The following is an 18,792-nucleotide window of genomic DNA, read 5'->3' on the forward strand; positions in this document are numbered from 1 at the left end:
AACTTACTATATTCAATACTAAAGGGGATTTGGTAATTCTGTAAATAGTTGAATTGATGTGTGCATGTTTAGGATCAAGAGGCTTAATTCTGAAAGCATTTCATTAACCAAGAAGCATTTTTTTTTCCTCTGGCACATTTAGAAATTATTTTTATTCTGCCTTTTATATAAAAACATTGCAAACATTTTTTTCCATCAACCCAACTAGATACGTGGAACTGATTTTTTTTATTGCCTTGTTTGATTTCTGCACGAACGTCACTGCATTCCCTCTGATGAAATCAAACCTTATTTGTTCAAAGAAAGATTGGCGGAGTGTGTGAGCTGGGATTAAGTGGTTTAAAGTGTTTGGCTATTTTCCGAGTATGTTGCCAAAACTGTTTGACTGGAACATATTACTTAAATTGGATTTTATTCAGTTGGATCATTATGACCCTTTCCCTTATAAAGTAAGCTTGTTAACTCTGAATCTTAATATCTTTCTTCCTTCTGCCACTCTACAAATTCTAGGGCAAATATATGTGGTACTTAGTGAGAATATTGACGTTTCTAAAATCATAAAAAGCAGACTACAACATGAACAGAGAATAATGCAAAGATAGACACAAAATGCTGGAGTAACTCAGTGGGACAGGCAGCATCTCTGGAGAAAAGGAGTGGGTGACGTTTCGGGTTGAGGCCTTTCTTCAGACTGAAGAAGGGTCTCGACCCAAAACATCACCCATTCCTCCTTCAGTCTGAAGAAGGGTCTCGACCCGAAACGTCACCCATTTCTTCTCTCAAGAGATGCTGCCTGTCCCGCTGAGTTACTCCAGCATTTTGTGTCTATCTTTGATTTAAACCAGCATCTGCAGTTCTTTCCTACACATTGAGAGTTGTGCATTTACATTAGACCATAACTGTTAAATAAATGCTTTAAAAGGATTAGCATGTGTTTTATTTAATATAAAATCACTACACTTGGCGATTGTGAATATTTGATCTGTGTTTAAGCTATTTTTTGTAGAAATAAGGGAGGGATGATTTGGAAATTCTTTCAAATTCATCTCAACCAGTTGTTCCAGTTATACTCCAATAGGGATTTTTTTAGCACCGCAGTGAGATTTAGGGCCCAGCTTTCAGGTGTAACAGAATGATGGTTTATTCCTTTGTCACTTTCCCAAGAACTCCCAACCTCAATCAAGCTAATGGTTGTCAAGGGTTGTCTGTATGGACATAGCAGAAATGTTCGGATCTGGCTTCACTAAGGAAGACACAAACAATCTCCCAGATGTACCAGAGGCCAGAGGATCTAGGGGGGTAGAGGATCTGAAAGAAATTTGCATTAGGCGAGAAATAGTATTAGGTAGACTGATGGGACTGAAGGTTGTTAAATCCCCAGTGCCTGATGGTCTGCATCCCAGGGTACTCAGGGAGGTGGCTCTAGAAATAGTGGACGCATTGGTGATCATTTTCCAATGTTCAATAGATTCAGGATCAGTTCCTGTGGATTGGAGGATAGCTAATGTTATCTCAATTTTCAAGAAAGGAGCGAGAGAGAAAATGGGGAATTACAGACCAGTTAGACTGACATCGGTGGTGGGGAAGATGCTGGAGTCAATTATTAAAGAGGTAATAATGGTGCATTTGGATAGCAGTAAAAGGATAAGTTCAAGTCAGCATGGATTTATGAAAGGGAAATCTTGCTTGACTAATCTTCTGGAATTTTTTGAGGATGTGACAAGTAAAATAGATGAAGGGGAGCCAGTGGATGTAGTGTATCTAGACTTTCAGAAAGCCTTTGATAAGGTCCCGCACGGGAGATTGGTGAGCAAAATTAGACCACATGGTATTGGGGGTAGGGTGTTGGCATGGATAGAGAATTGGTTGGCAGACAGGAAGCAAAGAGTAGGAATAAACGGGTCCTTTTCAGAATGGCAGGCAGTGGCGAGTGGAGTGCCGCAAGGCTCGGTGTTGGGGCCGCAACTGTTTACCATATATATTAATGATTTGGATGAAGGAATTAGAAGTAACACTAGCAAGTTTGCGGATGACACAAAGCTGGGTGGCAGTGTGAACTGCGAAGAGGATGTTATGAGATTGCAGGGTGACCTGGACAGGTTGAGTGAGTGGGCAGATGCCTGGCAGATGCAGTATAATATAGATAAATGTGAGGTTATCCACTTTGGCGGCAAAAACAAGGAGGCAGATTATTATCTCAATGATATCAGGTTATGTAAGGGGGAAGTGCAGCGAGACCTGGGTGTCCTTGTACATCAGTCCTTGCAAGTTGGTGTGCAGGTACAGCAGGCAGAGAAGAAAGCTAATGGCATGTTGGCATTCATAATGAGAGGATTTCAGTATAGGAGTAAAGAGGGTCTTTTGCAGTTGTATAGAGCCCTGGTAAGACCACATCAGGAGTATAGTGTACAATTTTGGTCTCCTAATTTGAGGAAGGACATCTTTGTAATTGAGGCAGTGCAGCTTAGGTTCACGAGATTGATCCCTGGGATGGCGGGACTGTCATATGAGGAAAGATTGAAAAGACTTGGCTTGTATTCACTGGAGTTTAGAAAGATGAGAGGGAATCTTATAGAGACATATAAACTTATAAAAAGACTGGACAAGCTAGATGCAGGAAGGATGTTCCCAATGTTGGGTGAGTCCAGAACCAGGGGCCACAGTCTTAGAATAAAGGGGAGGCCATTTAAAACTGAGGTGAGAAGGAACTTTTTCACCCAGAGAGTTGTGAATTTGTGGAATTCTCTGCCACAGAGGTCAGTGGAAGCCAAATCACTGGATGAATTTAAGAGAGTTAGATAGAGCTCTAGGGGCTAGTGGAATCAAGGGATATAGGGAGAAGTTGGGCACAGGTTACTGATTGTGGATGATCAGCCATGATCACAATGAATGGCGGTGCTGGCTTGAAGGGCCGAATGGCCTCCTCCTGCACCAATTTCCTATGTTTCTGTGTTTCTATAAAGCAAGTCCTGACAGCTGGTGACTTCCATAGAAAATCTTCCTTGGAAGATGACTTATTAATTTTTCTCCAATAAGTCCAGATAAAGATTGTGCTTTTTGGGTTTTGGGTTTCTGAGATTGCTTTCCCAATGTAAATGTGTGGCATGTAGATGATGTGACAATTTAAATGTGATTGTCACCTCCTGGTACCAAATGCACTTGCAATCCTCACAATATGATTTCCTCTCAAACTTTATACATTGATGTATCCAGACATATTAGCCTCACAGATCATTTATTGGTGCAAATTGAAGTAGAGCAAACTTTCAAAGTGCACCTTTAACAACGGTTGTCAGTTGTGATGAAGGTAAACCCCCCGGCAAACCTGCAAGGAGCCCAACTATATGGTAGATGCCAATTTACCAACGAACATGTTGGGATGATCGGAAATGTATTCCCCAACCTCCAACATCTCAACGTTACTGCCTCAATGCAGAATGCAAGGGTTGAAGGGATGTCAGGATGAGTAACTTCAGTTTGAGCTTCTGGCTCCTGGGACTCTTTCACTAAAGCAAAGTCCTGCTGTTGATTTAACCTGGCAAGAATCCCCACTCCTCCATTAAATATCACCTTTATTACCCATGTGGAATAGGCAAAGTATAACAGCTTTATGTTTGGGCAACAGGGACATAAGGAACTGCAGATGATGGTTTACAAAAAAAAACACAGTGCTGAAGTAACTCAGTGGTTCAGGCACGACATCTGGAGAGAATGGACAGTTGACATTTCGGGTTGGGACTCATCTTCAGTAGGAAAAGTGATCCTGACCTGAAACGTCACCTATCCATGTCCTCCAGATGTGATGCTGCCTGATCTACTGAGTTACTCCAGCACTTTGTGACTTCTATTTTATTTGGGCAGAGCATTTTAACTGTAAAATGCTTCCAAAAAGTTTCTAAAGTTTTTTATTGTAGTAAAAGATTGTAGGATCTGTGTTGGGTCCACTGTTGTTTGTCATTTACATTAATGATCTGGATGATGGTGTGGCAAATTGGATTAGTAAATATGCAGATGATACTAAGATAGGTGGAGTAGTTGATAGTGAGGTAGATTTTCAAAGTCTACAGAGAGACTTGGGCCTTTTGGAAGGGTGGGCTGAAAGATGGCAGATGGAGTTTAATGCTGATAAGTGTGAGGTGCTGCATTTTGGTAGGACAAATCAAAATAGGACGTACAGGGTAAATGGTAGGGAATTGAGGAATGCAGTGGAACAGAGGGATCTGGGAATAACTGCATTGTTCCCTGAAGGTGGAATCTCATGTGGATAGGGTGGTGAAGAAGGCGTTTGGTATGCTTGCCTTTATAAATCAGAGCATCGAGTATAGAAGTTGGGATGTAATGTTGAAATTGTACAGGGCATTGGTGAGGCCGAATCTGGAGTATGGTGTGCAGTTCTGGTCGCCAAATTATAGGAAGGATGTCGACAAAATGGAGAGGGTACAGAGGAGATTTACTAGAATTTTGCCTGGGTTTCAGCACTTAGGCTACAGAGAGAGGTTGAACAGGTTGGGTCTTTATTCTTTGGAGCGTAGAAGGTTGAGGGGGGACTTGATAGAGGTTTTTAAAATTTTGAGAGGGACGGACAGAGTTGACGTGGGTAGGCTTTTCCCTTTGAGAGTGGGGAAGATTCCAACAAGGGGACATAGCTTCAGAATTGAGGGACAAAGGTTTAGGGGTAACATGAGGGGGAACTTCTTTACTCAGAGGGTTGTGGCTGTATGGAATGGGCTTCCGGAGGAAGTGGTGGAGGCTGGCTCGATTTTATTATTTAAGAGTAAATTGGATAGGTATATGGATAGGAGGGGATTGGAGGGTTATGGTCTGAGTGCAGGTAGATGAGACTAGGTCAGGGAGAATGGTCGGCGTGGACTGGTAGGGCCGGACAGGCCTGTTTCCATGCTGTAGTTGTTATATGTTATATGTTATATGTTATTATTTCAACCATTCTTTCGCCATCTGGAAGCAACTATCCAAATTTCCCAAAAGATTTTTTTTAACATGGCATGTAAAACTACCTCACTTTCCTGCAATCTCTTGCTCATTGCAATCTCTGCATTGTTTTCTACCAACTCTATTATTTTAATATTACTCCACCAGCTGAACTCCCCTCTCTAACTTATAACTCTAATTAGTTTGCATTTCATCCATCGTTCTGACTTGCTTTGCAACCGGTTTTCTTTCATCAATCATTATGCAGTAATACTTTTTATCCCACAAGCCAAACGTCTTTCCACAGGAAGACACAGTCAGGAGACCTATCTGTGGTGTATCTTTATTCGATGATCAACAACATAATTTAGTTGTCCAGCTTTTTTTCTCCCTAATACAGCTAACTTAAGACATTCTACTATTCTGTACCACAATCCTTTGTAGCTCTTTACATGCCCGTTATCATTAAGATAGTGTCTTCTCTTATCACGTCTTGTTGCCAAAACCCATTATACTTAGCATAAAGAAACTCATCCTAATGCTTCTCTTCAGTTTTGCAGTAATGAATTTAAACTGAGTCACTTTTCAACAAAAAGTAAGTCACTCCCACTCACTCGAATTGCTATTTTGAAAATATAAATTGTCTCCTTTTTCAGTTTTTCTTTTGTGTTGAGATTTGTAGTAGAAAAAATCACATGTGGTTAAAGTGCACATTGTCAGATTTTATTAAAGGCCATTTTTATACATTTTGGTTTCACCATGTAGAAATTACAGCTGTGTTTATACATAGTCCTCCCATTTCAGGGCACCATAATGTTTGGAACACATGGCTTCACAGGCATTTGTAATTGTTCATGTGTGTTTAATTGCCTCCTTACTGCAGGTATAAGAGAGCTCTCAGCACCCAGTCTTTCCTCCAGTCTTTCCATCACCATTGGAAACTTTTATTGCTTTTTACCAACATGAGGACCAAAGTCAAAGAAGCCATTATGAGACTGAGAAACAAGAATAAAACTGTTAGAGATATCAGCCAAACCTTAGGCTTACCAAAATAAAATGTTTGGAACATCATTAAGAGGAAAGAGAGCACTGATGAGCTTACTAATTGCAAAGGGACTGGCAGGCCAAGGAAGTGCTCCACAACTGATGACAGAAGAATTCTCTCTATAATAAAGAAAAATCCCCAAAAACATGTCCGACAGATCAGAAACACTCTTCAGGAGTCAGGTGTGGATTTGTCAATGACCACTGCCCACAGAAGACTTCATGAACAGAAATACAGAGGCTACACTGCAAGATTCAAACCACTGGGTAACCGCAAAAATAGGATGGATGTGTTACAGTTTGCCAAGAAGTACTTAAAAGAGCAAACACAGTTCTGGAAAAAGGTCTTGTGGACAGATGAGATGAAGATTAACATATCAGAGTGATGGCAAGAGCAAAGCTTGGAGGAAAGAAGGAACTGCCCAAGATCCAAACCATACCACCTCATCTGTGAAACACAGTGGTGGGGGTGTTATGGCCCGGGCATGTATGGCTGCTGAAGGAACTGGCTCACTTATCTTCATTCATGATACAACTGCTGATGGTAGTAGCATAATGAATTCTGAAGTGTATAGACCCATCCTATCTGCTCAAGTTCAAACAAATGCCTCAAAACAAATTGGCTGGCGGTTCATTCTACAGCAAGACAATGATCCCAAACATACTGCTAAAGCAAAAAAGGAGTTTTTCAAAGCTAAAAAATGGTAAATTCTTGAGTGGCTAAGTCAATCACCTGATCTGAACCCAATTGAGCATGCCTTTTATATGCTGAAGAGAAAACTGAAGGGGACTAGCCCCCAAAACAAGCATCTAAAGATGGCTGTATTACAGGCCTGGCAGAGCATCACCAGGGAAGACACCCAGCAACTGGTGATGTCCATGAATCGCAGATTTCAAGCAGTCATTGTATGCAAAGGATATGCAACAAAATATTAATCATGACTACTTTCATTTACTTGACATTGCTGTGTCCCAAACATTATGGTGCCCTGAAATGGGGGAACCAGGTATAACACTGCTGTAATTTCTACATGGTGAAACCAAAATGTATAAAAATTGCCTTTATTAAAATCCCTCAGGCTCTTGTTACAGTGACTGGTAGATCCTATTCAGTTTTTATATCCTTCCAGTACTCTTGGATGGTGGGGCATTCCCAAAGGCAATGAAACAAGCTACCCTCATGTACCCTCAGGGCGGCACGGTAGCGCAGCGGTAGAGTTGCTGCTTTACAGCGAATGCAGCGCCGGAGACTCAGGTTCGATCCTGACTACGGGTACTGCACTGTAAGGAGTTTGTACGTTCTCCCCGTGACCTGCGTGGGTTTTCTCCGAGATCTTCGGTTTCCTCCCACACTCCAAAGACGTACAGGTATGTAGGTTAATTGGCTGGGTAAATGTAAAAATTGTCCCTAGTGGGTGTAGGACAGTGTTAATGTACGGGGATCGCTGGGCGGCACGGACTTGGAGGGCCGAAAAGGCCTGTTTCCAGCTGTATATATATGATATGATAAGACACATAAGATTCATATGTTATTTCAGGTTTCTTTTGTGTTATCAAAATAAGTTTTTAAAGGGTTGGAACTCTATAACCTAATAAACTCATCAGTTGTGTTCAAAAGAAACCTTGAAATAAAATCTTTGGTCTCATTGTTTAATCTTATTTGAGGAAGAGTCCCGACCCAAAACATCAGCCATTCTTTTTCGCTAGGGATGCTACCTGACCTGCTGAGTTACTCTAGCACTTTGTGTTCATCTTCAGTATAAACCAGCATCCACAGTTCCTTTCTACACACTAATTTCACAATTGTAAGTTATCATTCAAAATCTTCTTTGGCTGTGATATGAAACCTTCAAACACCATATTTTTTTTCCAATCATAGAAAACATAAAATTTGAAAGGAATAGAAGATACTCAGCCCATAATATTCTTATTTGGTTTAGGCTTAGATTTATTATTATAATTTGTACTGAGGTTTAATGAAAACGCTTTCTTTTACTTGCTATCCAAACATATCAGATACAGTCAGGTCAAACTCGAGTCCGATAGATAGAGTAAAGTGGAAAATACAGAGTGTAGAATATAGTTCTCAGCATTACAACGCATTTATGTGCATGGTTCCATTGACAAAGTCCAATGTTCACAATGGAATGGAGGTGAATTGGACATTACCCTGGCTTTGGGAAAAACAATTCAGAAGGCTGATAACAGAGTGGAAACACTATTCATGAGTCTGGTGGTGTGTACTTTCAAGTATCTGTACCTTTTGCCAGATGGGAGCAGGGAGAAGAAGGAATGTCTGCGGTGGGTCAAGACTTTGATTATGTTGGCTGCTTTGCCGAGGCAGCATGAAATATAGATGGAGTCGATAGTGGGAAATCTTGTCTGTGTGATGGACTAGGCTACATCTACAACTCTCAGCAATTTCATGCGGTCTTGAGCAGAGCTGTTTCCAAACCAAGTTGTGATGCAACCCAACAGTGTACTCTCATGCATTTCCATTTCCATACCGTTGATGCTGATTGGGCAATGTACTCCACCATTCTTCCTATATCCTGTATCTGCCATTTAGTCATTTTAAATATTGGTTTATGTTTTTCTTTCTGTAGTTCCCCCATTCTATTTTCAACACTTGGATCACTTGGGCAGGAGGTTGGATCATTACGACAAGCCGGAGTTGTCTCTTGGATCCTATGAATTTGTGGCTACTTTAGATTACTGCAAAGTAAGTACAAATGATATATAAAATGTCTTCCCACATTGCTACACAATATGCAGTGCAAGACTCCTAGTTTATTAATTCTAGTCAATTTTTTTGTTTAATAACCAACCTAGTGCTTCTATATAAATAATTTCATTTAAATAAAGGTATTGTTGTATCAGTTGCCATAGTTTCAGACAGTTGCATAGTTGCATGATCTAACTGAATACAGGTTATGTCAAATGAGCACGATGCCCCACTCCTTACCATTCTACTGCCAGAGTAGATGGACGTTGTGAAAAAGATTTACAGGCTTGTTTTCTGGCAAGGAATGAGATGTGATTAATGAATAACTATTTCCACTAAAAGTCAGATATAACCCAAGAGTTGGTCCTGAAATAGGCACAAAAAGCTGGAGTAACTCAGCGGAACAGGCGGCATCTCTGGGGAGAAAGAATGGGTGACGTTTCGGGTTGAGACCCTTCTTCAAACTGAAACATTCAAACATTTCTTCTCTCCAGAGATGCTGCCTGTCCCATGGAGTTACTCCAGCTTTTTTTGTCATATCTTTGGTTTAAACCAGCATCTTAATCTTTACTTAGAAATTGTTAATCCTAATTATTGTTTTCATTACCTGACATAGTGTACAGTTCTTTAGAGTTCTTTTGTTATGCAGCACCTCTTATATCTAAATTAATGCTGATTTTCACCAACAATTCACTTTAAGACTCGTATTTGTAGGAGTGTGTATTACATGTCAATTCTCCAGCTGTTAATTTTGAATTTATTTTGCCTCACTAGTTTATTTGCATTTGTTTATTAGGAACAGATTATAAAACCTTATCTTCTTTGGCTAGGTTCCCCCCTCCCCTCCCCCTGCCCTTCCAGACCCCCTATGACCCACGTTAATTTACAAAATGTAACTCATAAACCAGAACTGATGGTCAAATAATCTTGAAACACCCCGATCCCTCCATCCCGGCAAAGTGCATATTTATATATAACCTTTCACTTGAGTTACCTTTTCTGTAGCTGTCTTTTTTATTCTGTTCATTGCTAATGAACGCCAGACATGTCTAATTCTTTTCTACTTCAAAGGGTGCCATTTGTAAATTAATAGAGACATCTTAGCTTGGGGTATGTGTGCAAAGTGATATGAAGTCAAGTGATTGCAGATGGAACATATTACAGCTGAGTTTAGAAAAAGTATCTGTCATCTCACTCTGAGTTACAGGCTGACAATACACCAATGATGCACTGAAGCTCTTCAGCCAACAATCAGGACAGATTCACTTTGCTTTTTTTATTGTAGTAAATACACTATCATTTCAATCATATAAAAATGTAACTGTCCATCTAATAATCCATTATATTAAGCATTTCCACACAGGATATTTTGTAGAATGTGGCCTTGGTTCTGCTAAAGCAGAACTGACATCCAGTGTTTATTAGCAAATATAATTGAGTAAAAGATTTATGAAACCATCCCCTGCCACTTCCCTCTGCAGCCCTAAGGCACTCTATCTGATTACCTCATCCATTCAGAGAACTTAGCTATTGTGATCAGCACAGGCCTGGCCTGACCTTTGTCTTTATGAGTATAGTTATAATTTTTTTTAACAAAATGCAGATTTCAAATGTGACTATAAAATGATCCAGGTCCAAGAAACTATCTATTTTCTCATATATTACATGGGCCTGCTGGATAAAGAATACATGCTAGTATTTGGCAGGAATTGACCATTAAATCATTCGAAAATAAAACCTGTGCCTGATGTTGACATCTGATTTTCTGCAGAATATCTGCAAAGAAAATGACACAGGAAGCATTGCGTAATGCAAACCCCAATAAAGCTAGGCTGAGGCTGTTGCTACTTTCCATTTCTGCTGCTGCTGGAGGAGATCAGAGTTCATCTAAAATGTTTTGTGTTACTTGTGGCAAACAAATACACAGTAAGTGGGAATATATTGAGTATATTTGGGAGTGGAAAATATTCACAAATCCTCAAAGGTATGGGTAGATCAATAAGGTGGTTAAAACCATAAAGACATTTGGGATTCTCTCCTTTATTTATCAAGGAACAGGACTTGGGAATAGAGAGGTTAACTTGAACACAATATGATTGCAGCTTGATTACTGCACAAAGGTCAGGTCATCTTATCAGAGGAATGATGTGATCATAGTGGAGAGGGTAAAAAGGAGATTTATAAGGGAGCTACCAGGATTGCAATATTTTGGTAATGAGGAAAGGTGAGATAAATTAGGGTTGTTCTTTTTGGAACAGGGAGGCTGACAGGAGACAACTTCGGGATATTAAATTATGAGGTGCCTTTGGAGAATAAATAGGAAGGGCCTATTTCCCAGAAAAGAGTAAGCAAAAACCAGGGGGAATAGATTTAAAGTAATCTACAGGATTAGAGGAAAATTAGGAAAAGTTTGCATTTATTAGAGGAAAATGAGAAAAAGTTTAGTTGTCATGAGCTCACTGTAGGGAGGTGGATGTGGAAACCCTCATTTAAAAAAGAACTATAATGAATACATGAATAATAATAATAATAATAATAATAATATTCATTTATTGTCATTGCAACGAGTACAACAAAATTAAAAAATAGCCAATCCTGACGGTGTGTAAAAACATATATGCAATAAATGCAAAAACAAATAAATACAATTATATTAAGTACAAAAGTTTTAACAGTGTTGCCTAGTGCAGAAGGTAGTGTTCAGTTCTCGTATGGCCCTGGGGTAAAAACTGTTCTTAAGTCTGTTTGTTCGGGATTTGATCGACCTGAAACGTCGACCAGAGGGCAGATGAACAAACAGACGGTGGCCGGGGTGGGATGGATCTTTTATTATTTTGCCTGCTCTACTGAGGCAGCGTAGGCTGAACAGGTGCTCCAGGGAGGGCAGTGAGCAGCCGATGATCTTCTGGGCCGTCGTGATGACCCTCTGAAGGGCCTTCCTGTCCTTTTCTGAGCAGCTGGCATACCATGTGGTTATACAGTATGCCAGCACACTCTCGATGGAGCAGCGATAGAAGGACATCATGAGCTTCTCCTGCAGGTTGGTTTTCCTGAGGATCCTCAGGAAGTGGAGTCTCTGCTGTGCCTTCTTCACTGTGGTGATGGTGTTGGTAGACCAGGTAAGATCCTCTGCGATCCATGACCTACAGTTATCCTAGGGCCATAAAATGGGATTAAGCTGGTGGAGCTTTGAATACCATCACAATGGTATTTAATACCACTACAGCTTAGTCTGCTAGCGTTAAGTGAACAAGGAATTTCATTGCACCCTAGTGTACATGACAATAAACTAATCTGAATCGGAGGGCTGGAATCCTGAAACATTGGGGGATCATGGGGGATTTACTGAAGTATAGGAGGGTCAGTGCTATGAGAATTGGAGGATGGGCAGGGGAGGGGGAGACATTGCCCGTCTCCGTCCATCCCTCTCCTCCACAGCTGCAGAAACCCTCATCCACGCCTTCATCACCTCCCGTCTGGACTACTGCAACAGCCTCCTCTATGGCGCACCCTCAAAAATCATCAATAAACTTCAATACATTCAAAACTCCGCTGCCCGTCTACTCACACACACCTCAATCCGTGACCATATCACCCCCATCCTTTATAAACTCCACTGGCTCCCCATCCCCCAGAGAATCCAGTACAAAATCCTCCTCATAACCTACAAAGCCCTCCATAACCTGGCCCCATCCTACCTGACCGACCTCCTCCACAGGCACACTCCCACCTGCACCCTCCGCTCTGCCGCTGCCAATCTCCTATCCCCCCACATCCGGACTAAACTCAGATCCTGGGGGGACAGGGCTTTCTCCATCGCTGCTCCCACCCTATGGAACTCACTACCCCAAACCGTTAGAGACTCCTCCACACTCACCACATTCAAAACATCGCTGAAGTCTCACCTGTTCAGTACTGCCTTCAACCACTGAAGGTCACCTCACCTTCTGTCTCCTTTCTCTGTTCATTTATTTATTTACTTATTTATCTATTTATTCATTTCCCTATGTTCTCAAAATCTCTGTAAAGCGTCTTTGAGTATATGAAAAGCGCTATATAAATAAAATGTATTATTATTATTATTATTATTATATTGAATGGTGAAAGGGCTTGAGGCATAGAAGGGTCAGGGCACCTGGAACATTGGAGTGTGGAGGATTGGCACTTGAGATATTGAAGTTCAGATGGCCTGAAACATTAACATTGACATTGAGATATCAATAAGTCATTGCCAAGAATATTGGAGGCTCTAAAAGATCAAAAGTAACCTATTAGTTTCACAGCAGTTTGAGAAGTCCTGAAGGTTTAACAAATCACCTTAATTCAGTTTTTTATGAGATACATACTTGCCTGCTGTTTCTTCAGTAATAAATCTCCTATTTATTTTAACAAATGTCTTTTCAAAACCGCCTCTAGAATCTCCATTTCCTCAGTGACCCAATATGCCTTGACTCCATAAAAGACCTGGAACCTCACACCATCATCTGGGGGCAGGTTTTTCCAAGTAAGATTGTTTATAGTTTGCTTTTTGTTCACTTATCTCTTTTTGTTTACAGAACAGCAAGCCCCCTACTCCACCAGCCTTCATCTTCATGATCGACGTGTCATACAGCAGCATCAAAAATGGCTGTGTCAAGCTAATATGTGAGGAGCTGAAGACTCTGCTAGATAAGTTACCAAGGTAAAACAGATTTGTTGGATTTGACACAGTCATTAATTACAAGAGGTGCTTATCATGGAAAGTGTTTACATATGCCAACATGCATGCGATAACTAGATCTTCAAAATTCTTTACTGACTTTGCTAGCTTACTAACTTTGCTCGATCATTGCAGTTTTTACAGATCATATTAGAAACAAACAAAATTCAAATTCAAATAGAAGTTGTTTAGAGAATAGTGCTACACCTCATTGATAATATACTAATCAATGTCATTGATTAAGCTCCTTTTGAGCCTTCTGCCAGTACTTCCCAGTCAGCATGTTGCTTCTTCCTCACCTAGATTCCATCTAAGTCTCAGAGTCAGGTTAGTTTATTGTCATATTCACCAGGGTGTAATGAAATTCCTTGTTCACATGAACCTCACAAACTAAATTGTATACATACACTTACGATAAATACAACAACGAGTGTAAAACAGCAGAATGATGTAAGATTATAGTGCAAAAACTGTGTAGTGCAAAATAATATTAAAGTGAGAATCAAGCAATAACTGAATGCCAACATCTCCACAGCAGCTCCGTTGATGAGGGACAGGGTTGTGTTTACCATCTCACTTTCTTAGGTATCATTCAACATGGAATGTATACTTTGATATCTCGGTCACATGTGCTTCACCACAATTGAAGCCTCTGAGACCCATCTGTCCAGGCCCCTCTATATGGTGTTTTAAAACAACCATTTTGTAAGTTTTAAGAGCTCTTAATGTTTATTTTTCTACTCTCCTCAAGCTTCTTTACTTATTCCCTCATGTATTTTCTAATGTTCCTCTCACTTCCCAGATGCTATTCTTTACTTTTTGTGCATCCCTTGGTGTTGTACAAGGAGCCTGGAGATTGGATTCTAGTACTCTGAATGACCCTGCATTTTACCTGATGCCAAAATCATGCACCAGCAAAAGTATCTCAAAACCAGAGAAATCGTAATTCTATTTTCTTCCTTTTAAAAGTAATAGAAGCCAGTTTGCATGTTCACAGTTGGCAGCTTCTTGGTGGGCTTCACCTCCTGTCTCATTTGTGCATTGCCTGCATGGAAGCAGGTCGGCTCAGTTTGAGTGTTCTCCACGTTACAGATGCACAGGCTGCCACAGAGCTGAAGGAATTGGTGGGCCGGCAAAAGGCACAAGGGGGAGGGAGATGTTGTGGAAATCAGGGGGAGAGGTAATTGGAAAAAAAAGACTTAAAAGAAGCCATATTTAGGGATTCCCATGCCGCACAATGTGCAGATTAAGCCCCATGCTGTGATCACATCAGGGCTACTGATCACAGCGTTAAGTGTTCTTTATCAGTACTAGCTGCCTACCAAAAAGGTATCGCAGGTAAATTAACATGGACGACTCGGTGCTTATTAAAATGATGCCCCAGCTGGAGGACCATTTGATTTATGTATGGTTCCCAACTTGGTTTATTGTGAGCGAACAATGTAAAAAGCTTTTGATAAATTTCAATCAGGAAGTCGAAAACTATAAATGTTAATGATGTCATCACATGTGTTGATAATAATAGGAAATTGATGTATGTTCCAGCGTTAATTGCAGTAGGAAGGATCTGGTTTGATTTACAAATTTGCACAACTTCTGCTGGAAATAAGTGGAAAGACTACAAACTGTGCAAAACATTCTGTTTTTTATGCAATTTAGACAGAAAAACAGGCACAGATGTTTCTTCAGCAAAACAAAGTTGAACCCATTCTTCAGACTGATTGGAATTGGGGTGGAGCAGGGAAAGAGTGGGGTGAGGCAGGACAGACAATGACAAGTGATGGGTGGATACAAGTGAGGGGGAGGGGGTTTTATTGACAGATTTGAGTAGTGGGTGACAAAGGCAAGAACCAAAAAGATTAAAGAGTATCAGTTAAGGATTGAATAGGAGGTGTAAAATGTATAGCCGATTGGAAGATTTGAGTAAAAGGGGGAGGGGAAAGGGAGAGAGTGGGGATGAGGTAAATGGAGACTCTGGGATGGGAGATGAGTCAATGAAGAAGGACCAGCAGGATTGAGGAGGTGAGAAATGGAGGGACAAGCGTATGCACACATGGGTGGGGGTGACGGAAGGGGGTGAGGGTTGGGGGTGGGATGAGGGGTGGAGGACAATGGAAAGAGAAGTTGGGGTTGAAAGGGTACTACTTGAAATTGGATCATTCAATGTTCATATCATTGTGTTGTAAGCCACACAAGCAGAATAAGAGGTGCTGGGGATAGGGCGGGTTGGGCTATCAATGAGCAAACCAAGGAGTTGTGGAGGTAGTGGTCTGCCTGACTGCTGAGTTCTTCCAGCACTTTGTGTTTTGCTCAAGATTCTTGCATCTACAGTTTATTGTGTCTCCACAGATGTTTTATTGTCTCACTCAATTTAACAGAATATACATTTCCACTAGCTTATAAATAGCAGTATTAAATTGGTAATGCGGAAAAATGCATAGGCATCATAAAATGCTCTCATCCCACATCTTAAAGACACCCCAAACAGTTTAGTGGAAAGACATAGGCTGGTAATCTGTTTGACACCTCATAAATCAAGGTGCTTGTAGCGCTGAAAAGCACGAAAAGAAAACTTTTATCAGGTTTCCTTTACACAAACAAAAGAAATGAGCAAGCATGGAATTAAGTCCAATTCTATTGGTCTTCAAGCATTTGCTTAGATTTTGATGAAACTATTTGTAACTTTTCGACTGAAATTTTATTTTAATAAAACAAAATGAAAATCTTGCCCCTTTCATGTTGCAGAGTGATATACTATCCATTTAAGTACTTTGAAAGTATATTGAGTAATGAAAGGGAGAGTAATGGCCACCAGTTCTCAAACAACAAAACATGCACGAGAAAGATAACCTGTTTTATGGATTATGGAATGAGCATTATTGATTTGGGTATTTTGGATTAGTGCTTTGGTCTTCCATATCTACCTAGGGACAGTTAGGGCCTCGACTTAGTATTTTATCTGAGAGATGGCAACTGGATTATGCTGGATTACCAAAGTGAAAGCCTGCATTGAATTCTACAAAATCACCCGCTTCTTCATCTTCTTTAATTTACTGAATTGAAATCCTTATCAATGACTTTGATGATCCCTAATGATTTTTTAGCCAACCCTCATTAATCCCCCTTCATTAACTAGCGCGCATGCTGAGAGTAAAGTCTTTTCATGTCCCAGGTTCTTCTCACCATTGTGTTAGTCCATCCTGAGATATTAACTCCCACTCTCAAACTTAACATTCTCATTATATGTTTAAAAGGTCAGATGACCTTGTCTCGTAAACTCCTGCAATCCCATACAACTCGTCAGCTCACCTTCCATTATATATCTTTATATCTTTAATTTGTTCATTAGTTGCCAGTTCTCACTTGTTTACGCCTCCACCTCTGGAATTCCCCTGCCCTAAAGCTTTCCTCTCTGTCATTTGAGATCTTCTTTAAAATGTGTTCTAACTTTTACCCCCTTTCTTTATATCTTTCCTCTGGTTAAACTTTTTGTTATTTCTCCATATTGAGGTTATTAAGCAAATTTAAGTTGTGGTTTTCTATGTACACATGATTCAGAGAATTACCAAGTTCTCAAAAGAATCTACAGCTATTTATTCCCAACTTTAACCGACATGCCAGGTCAAATTGACTTTCAGTCTTAATCTCAATGGAAAACCAGAAATCTAACCAGCAATATTCCAATATCACTGCCTGTGGTGAAGCAGTATTACTTTAAAGTTATTACAAAAATACAAATTATTATAGACCACACTCCCCTTGCTTTTTAGTTAACATTTTTTAACTGTCACATTTGCTATTTGATTTCAGAAAGTGGCAGTGTCTGTTTTAGTTTTTGCTTTCTTTTGAAACTATTAACAATCTTGTCTTTCACTCTCAAATTATTTTACAGGGTAGATGAAGCAGAGACTTCTGCCATAAGAGTTGGCTTTGTCACTTATAACAAAGTTCTCCATTTCTACAATCTTACAAGCAGTCTTGCACAGCCACAGATGTTAGTGGTGTCGGACACTGGAGAGATGTTTGTTCCGCTGTTGGATGGCTTCCTTGTCAATGTCCACGAATCACAAAATGTTATTAACAAGTAAGCATAAATATAATCATTTATAATTACCAACATTACGATTCTTGCAAATTATTGTTTATTCAAATGTCTAAATTGGTATGCTGCTGCTTATTGTAACTGAATATCAATGCAAAATCCTTCTAAATCATGTCCTGATTTGGATATCAAAAACACAGTATGTAGCTGCAATTTAATAAACATCATCCCAAGGGCATCATAATTGATGACTAATGAAGATCATTTGCTCCTGCCATAAATCATTTTGTCTGGCTAGTGGAAATAGATATGCTTTTCCTTGTAAGGAAAGCAAATGTCAATGTGTCAGGAGTGATTGTGGTGATTTAAGGCTTCTGATTCTGAAATTTTGCAGGAGACTGGGGAATGCAGCAGAGAATTGGTAACATTTGCTGTCTTAAGTTGTTATATTACTTTTTTGGAAATTTGCAGATCCCAGATCACAGTTGTGTTCCGAGACTGAGTGAACAGCTTTTTTACCAAGTCCATCTTGTAAATTTTCAATAATCAAAATATTATGATTAGCTAATCTTTGTAACATATCAATTCATGGCAAAGTGTATAAGTATGTTCATAAATCTACTTTTAAACAATTAGCTTACTTTTACATTTTCAATTCTTCAGGAACATTTAATTAAAAAAAACTGGTGGTTGTGTTATGTGAAAGTGGGCCATGTCACACAGCTAATAGTCACATGCAGAATAACTGTTTAAACCAGTATTTTTTAGAGGTCCTTCTGACTTATACCCAGTTTATTGCATGTAAGTATCCACTTAGTCTGTGTCCATTATAAATCCATTAAAATATTACGAACTGTGGACTAATTGAAATAAATAAATTAAACAATAAATGAATAATTTGATAATATGCCAAGCCAGTGATTTAAAGGTGAATTCTAGCATTTGTAACAACCTTTTAATAAAGACAATGTTATAAGAGGTTTTGTCACTGATAATGGAGAATCAAAAATGAAAGAGGCAAAGCAGCAATGAAATGCCAGAGATTTTGCACTGTGCTTTGGGGCTGCCTTTCAAACACTAGTACGAAAAACACATGAATCTGGTCCCAGTTGATAAAAGGGGTTCTGCTGAATTGGTGCCAGAGACATTCAGCTTGAACCAATACTAAAATGAATGAATTAAATTGTACACTTATTGGCCTCATGTAGACCCTAATAGGAACAACAAAACATGGAGTCTCTAATGATACCAAGGGATTAATCTCATGCCCCCGCTATTTAAGTATTTAAAATAATAAAATTGGGCATAAGGTCATAAGTGATAGGAGCAGAATTAGGCCATCAGGTCCACTCC

General features: G+C 39.8%; 1 protein-coding gene across 1 annotated transcript in view; it reads left to right on the plus strand.

Moving 5' to 3' along the window:
* The window catches only part of sec24d (SEC24 homolog D, COPII coat complex component), a 141,434-nt gene that overhangs the window by 77,249 nt on the left and 45,393 nt on the right, over positions 1-18,792 (plus strand). Inside the window, exons 10-12 of the mRNA XM_078402442.1 lie at positions 8,580-8,695; positions 13,255-13,379; positions 17,290-17,481. Coding sequence (XP_078258568.1) covers positions 8,580-8,695; positions 13,255-13,379; positions 17,290-17,481 — 433 coding nt within the window. The remainder of the gene's footprint in view (positions 1-8,579; positions 8,696-13,254; positions 13,380-17,289; positions 17,482-18,792) is intronic.

This window comes from Rhinoraja longicauda, chromosome 1, assembly GCF_053455715.1.
Source record: "Rhinoraja longicauda isolate Sanriku21f chromosome 1, sRhiLon1.1, whole genome shotgun sequence".
Lineage (NCBI taxonomy): Eukaryota > Metazoa > Chordata > Chondrichthyes > Rajiformes > Arhynchobatidae > Rhinoraja > Rhinoraja longicauda.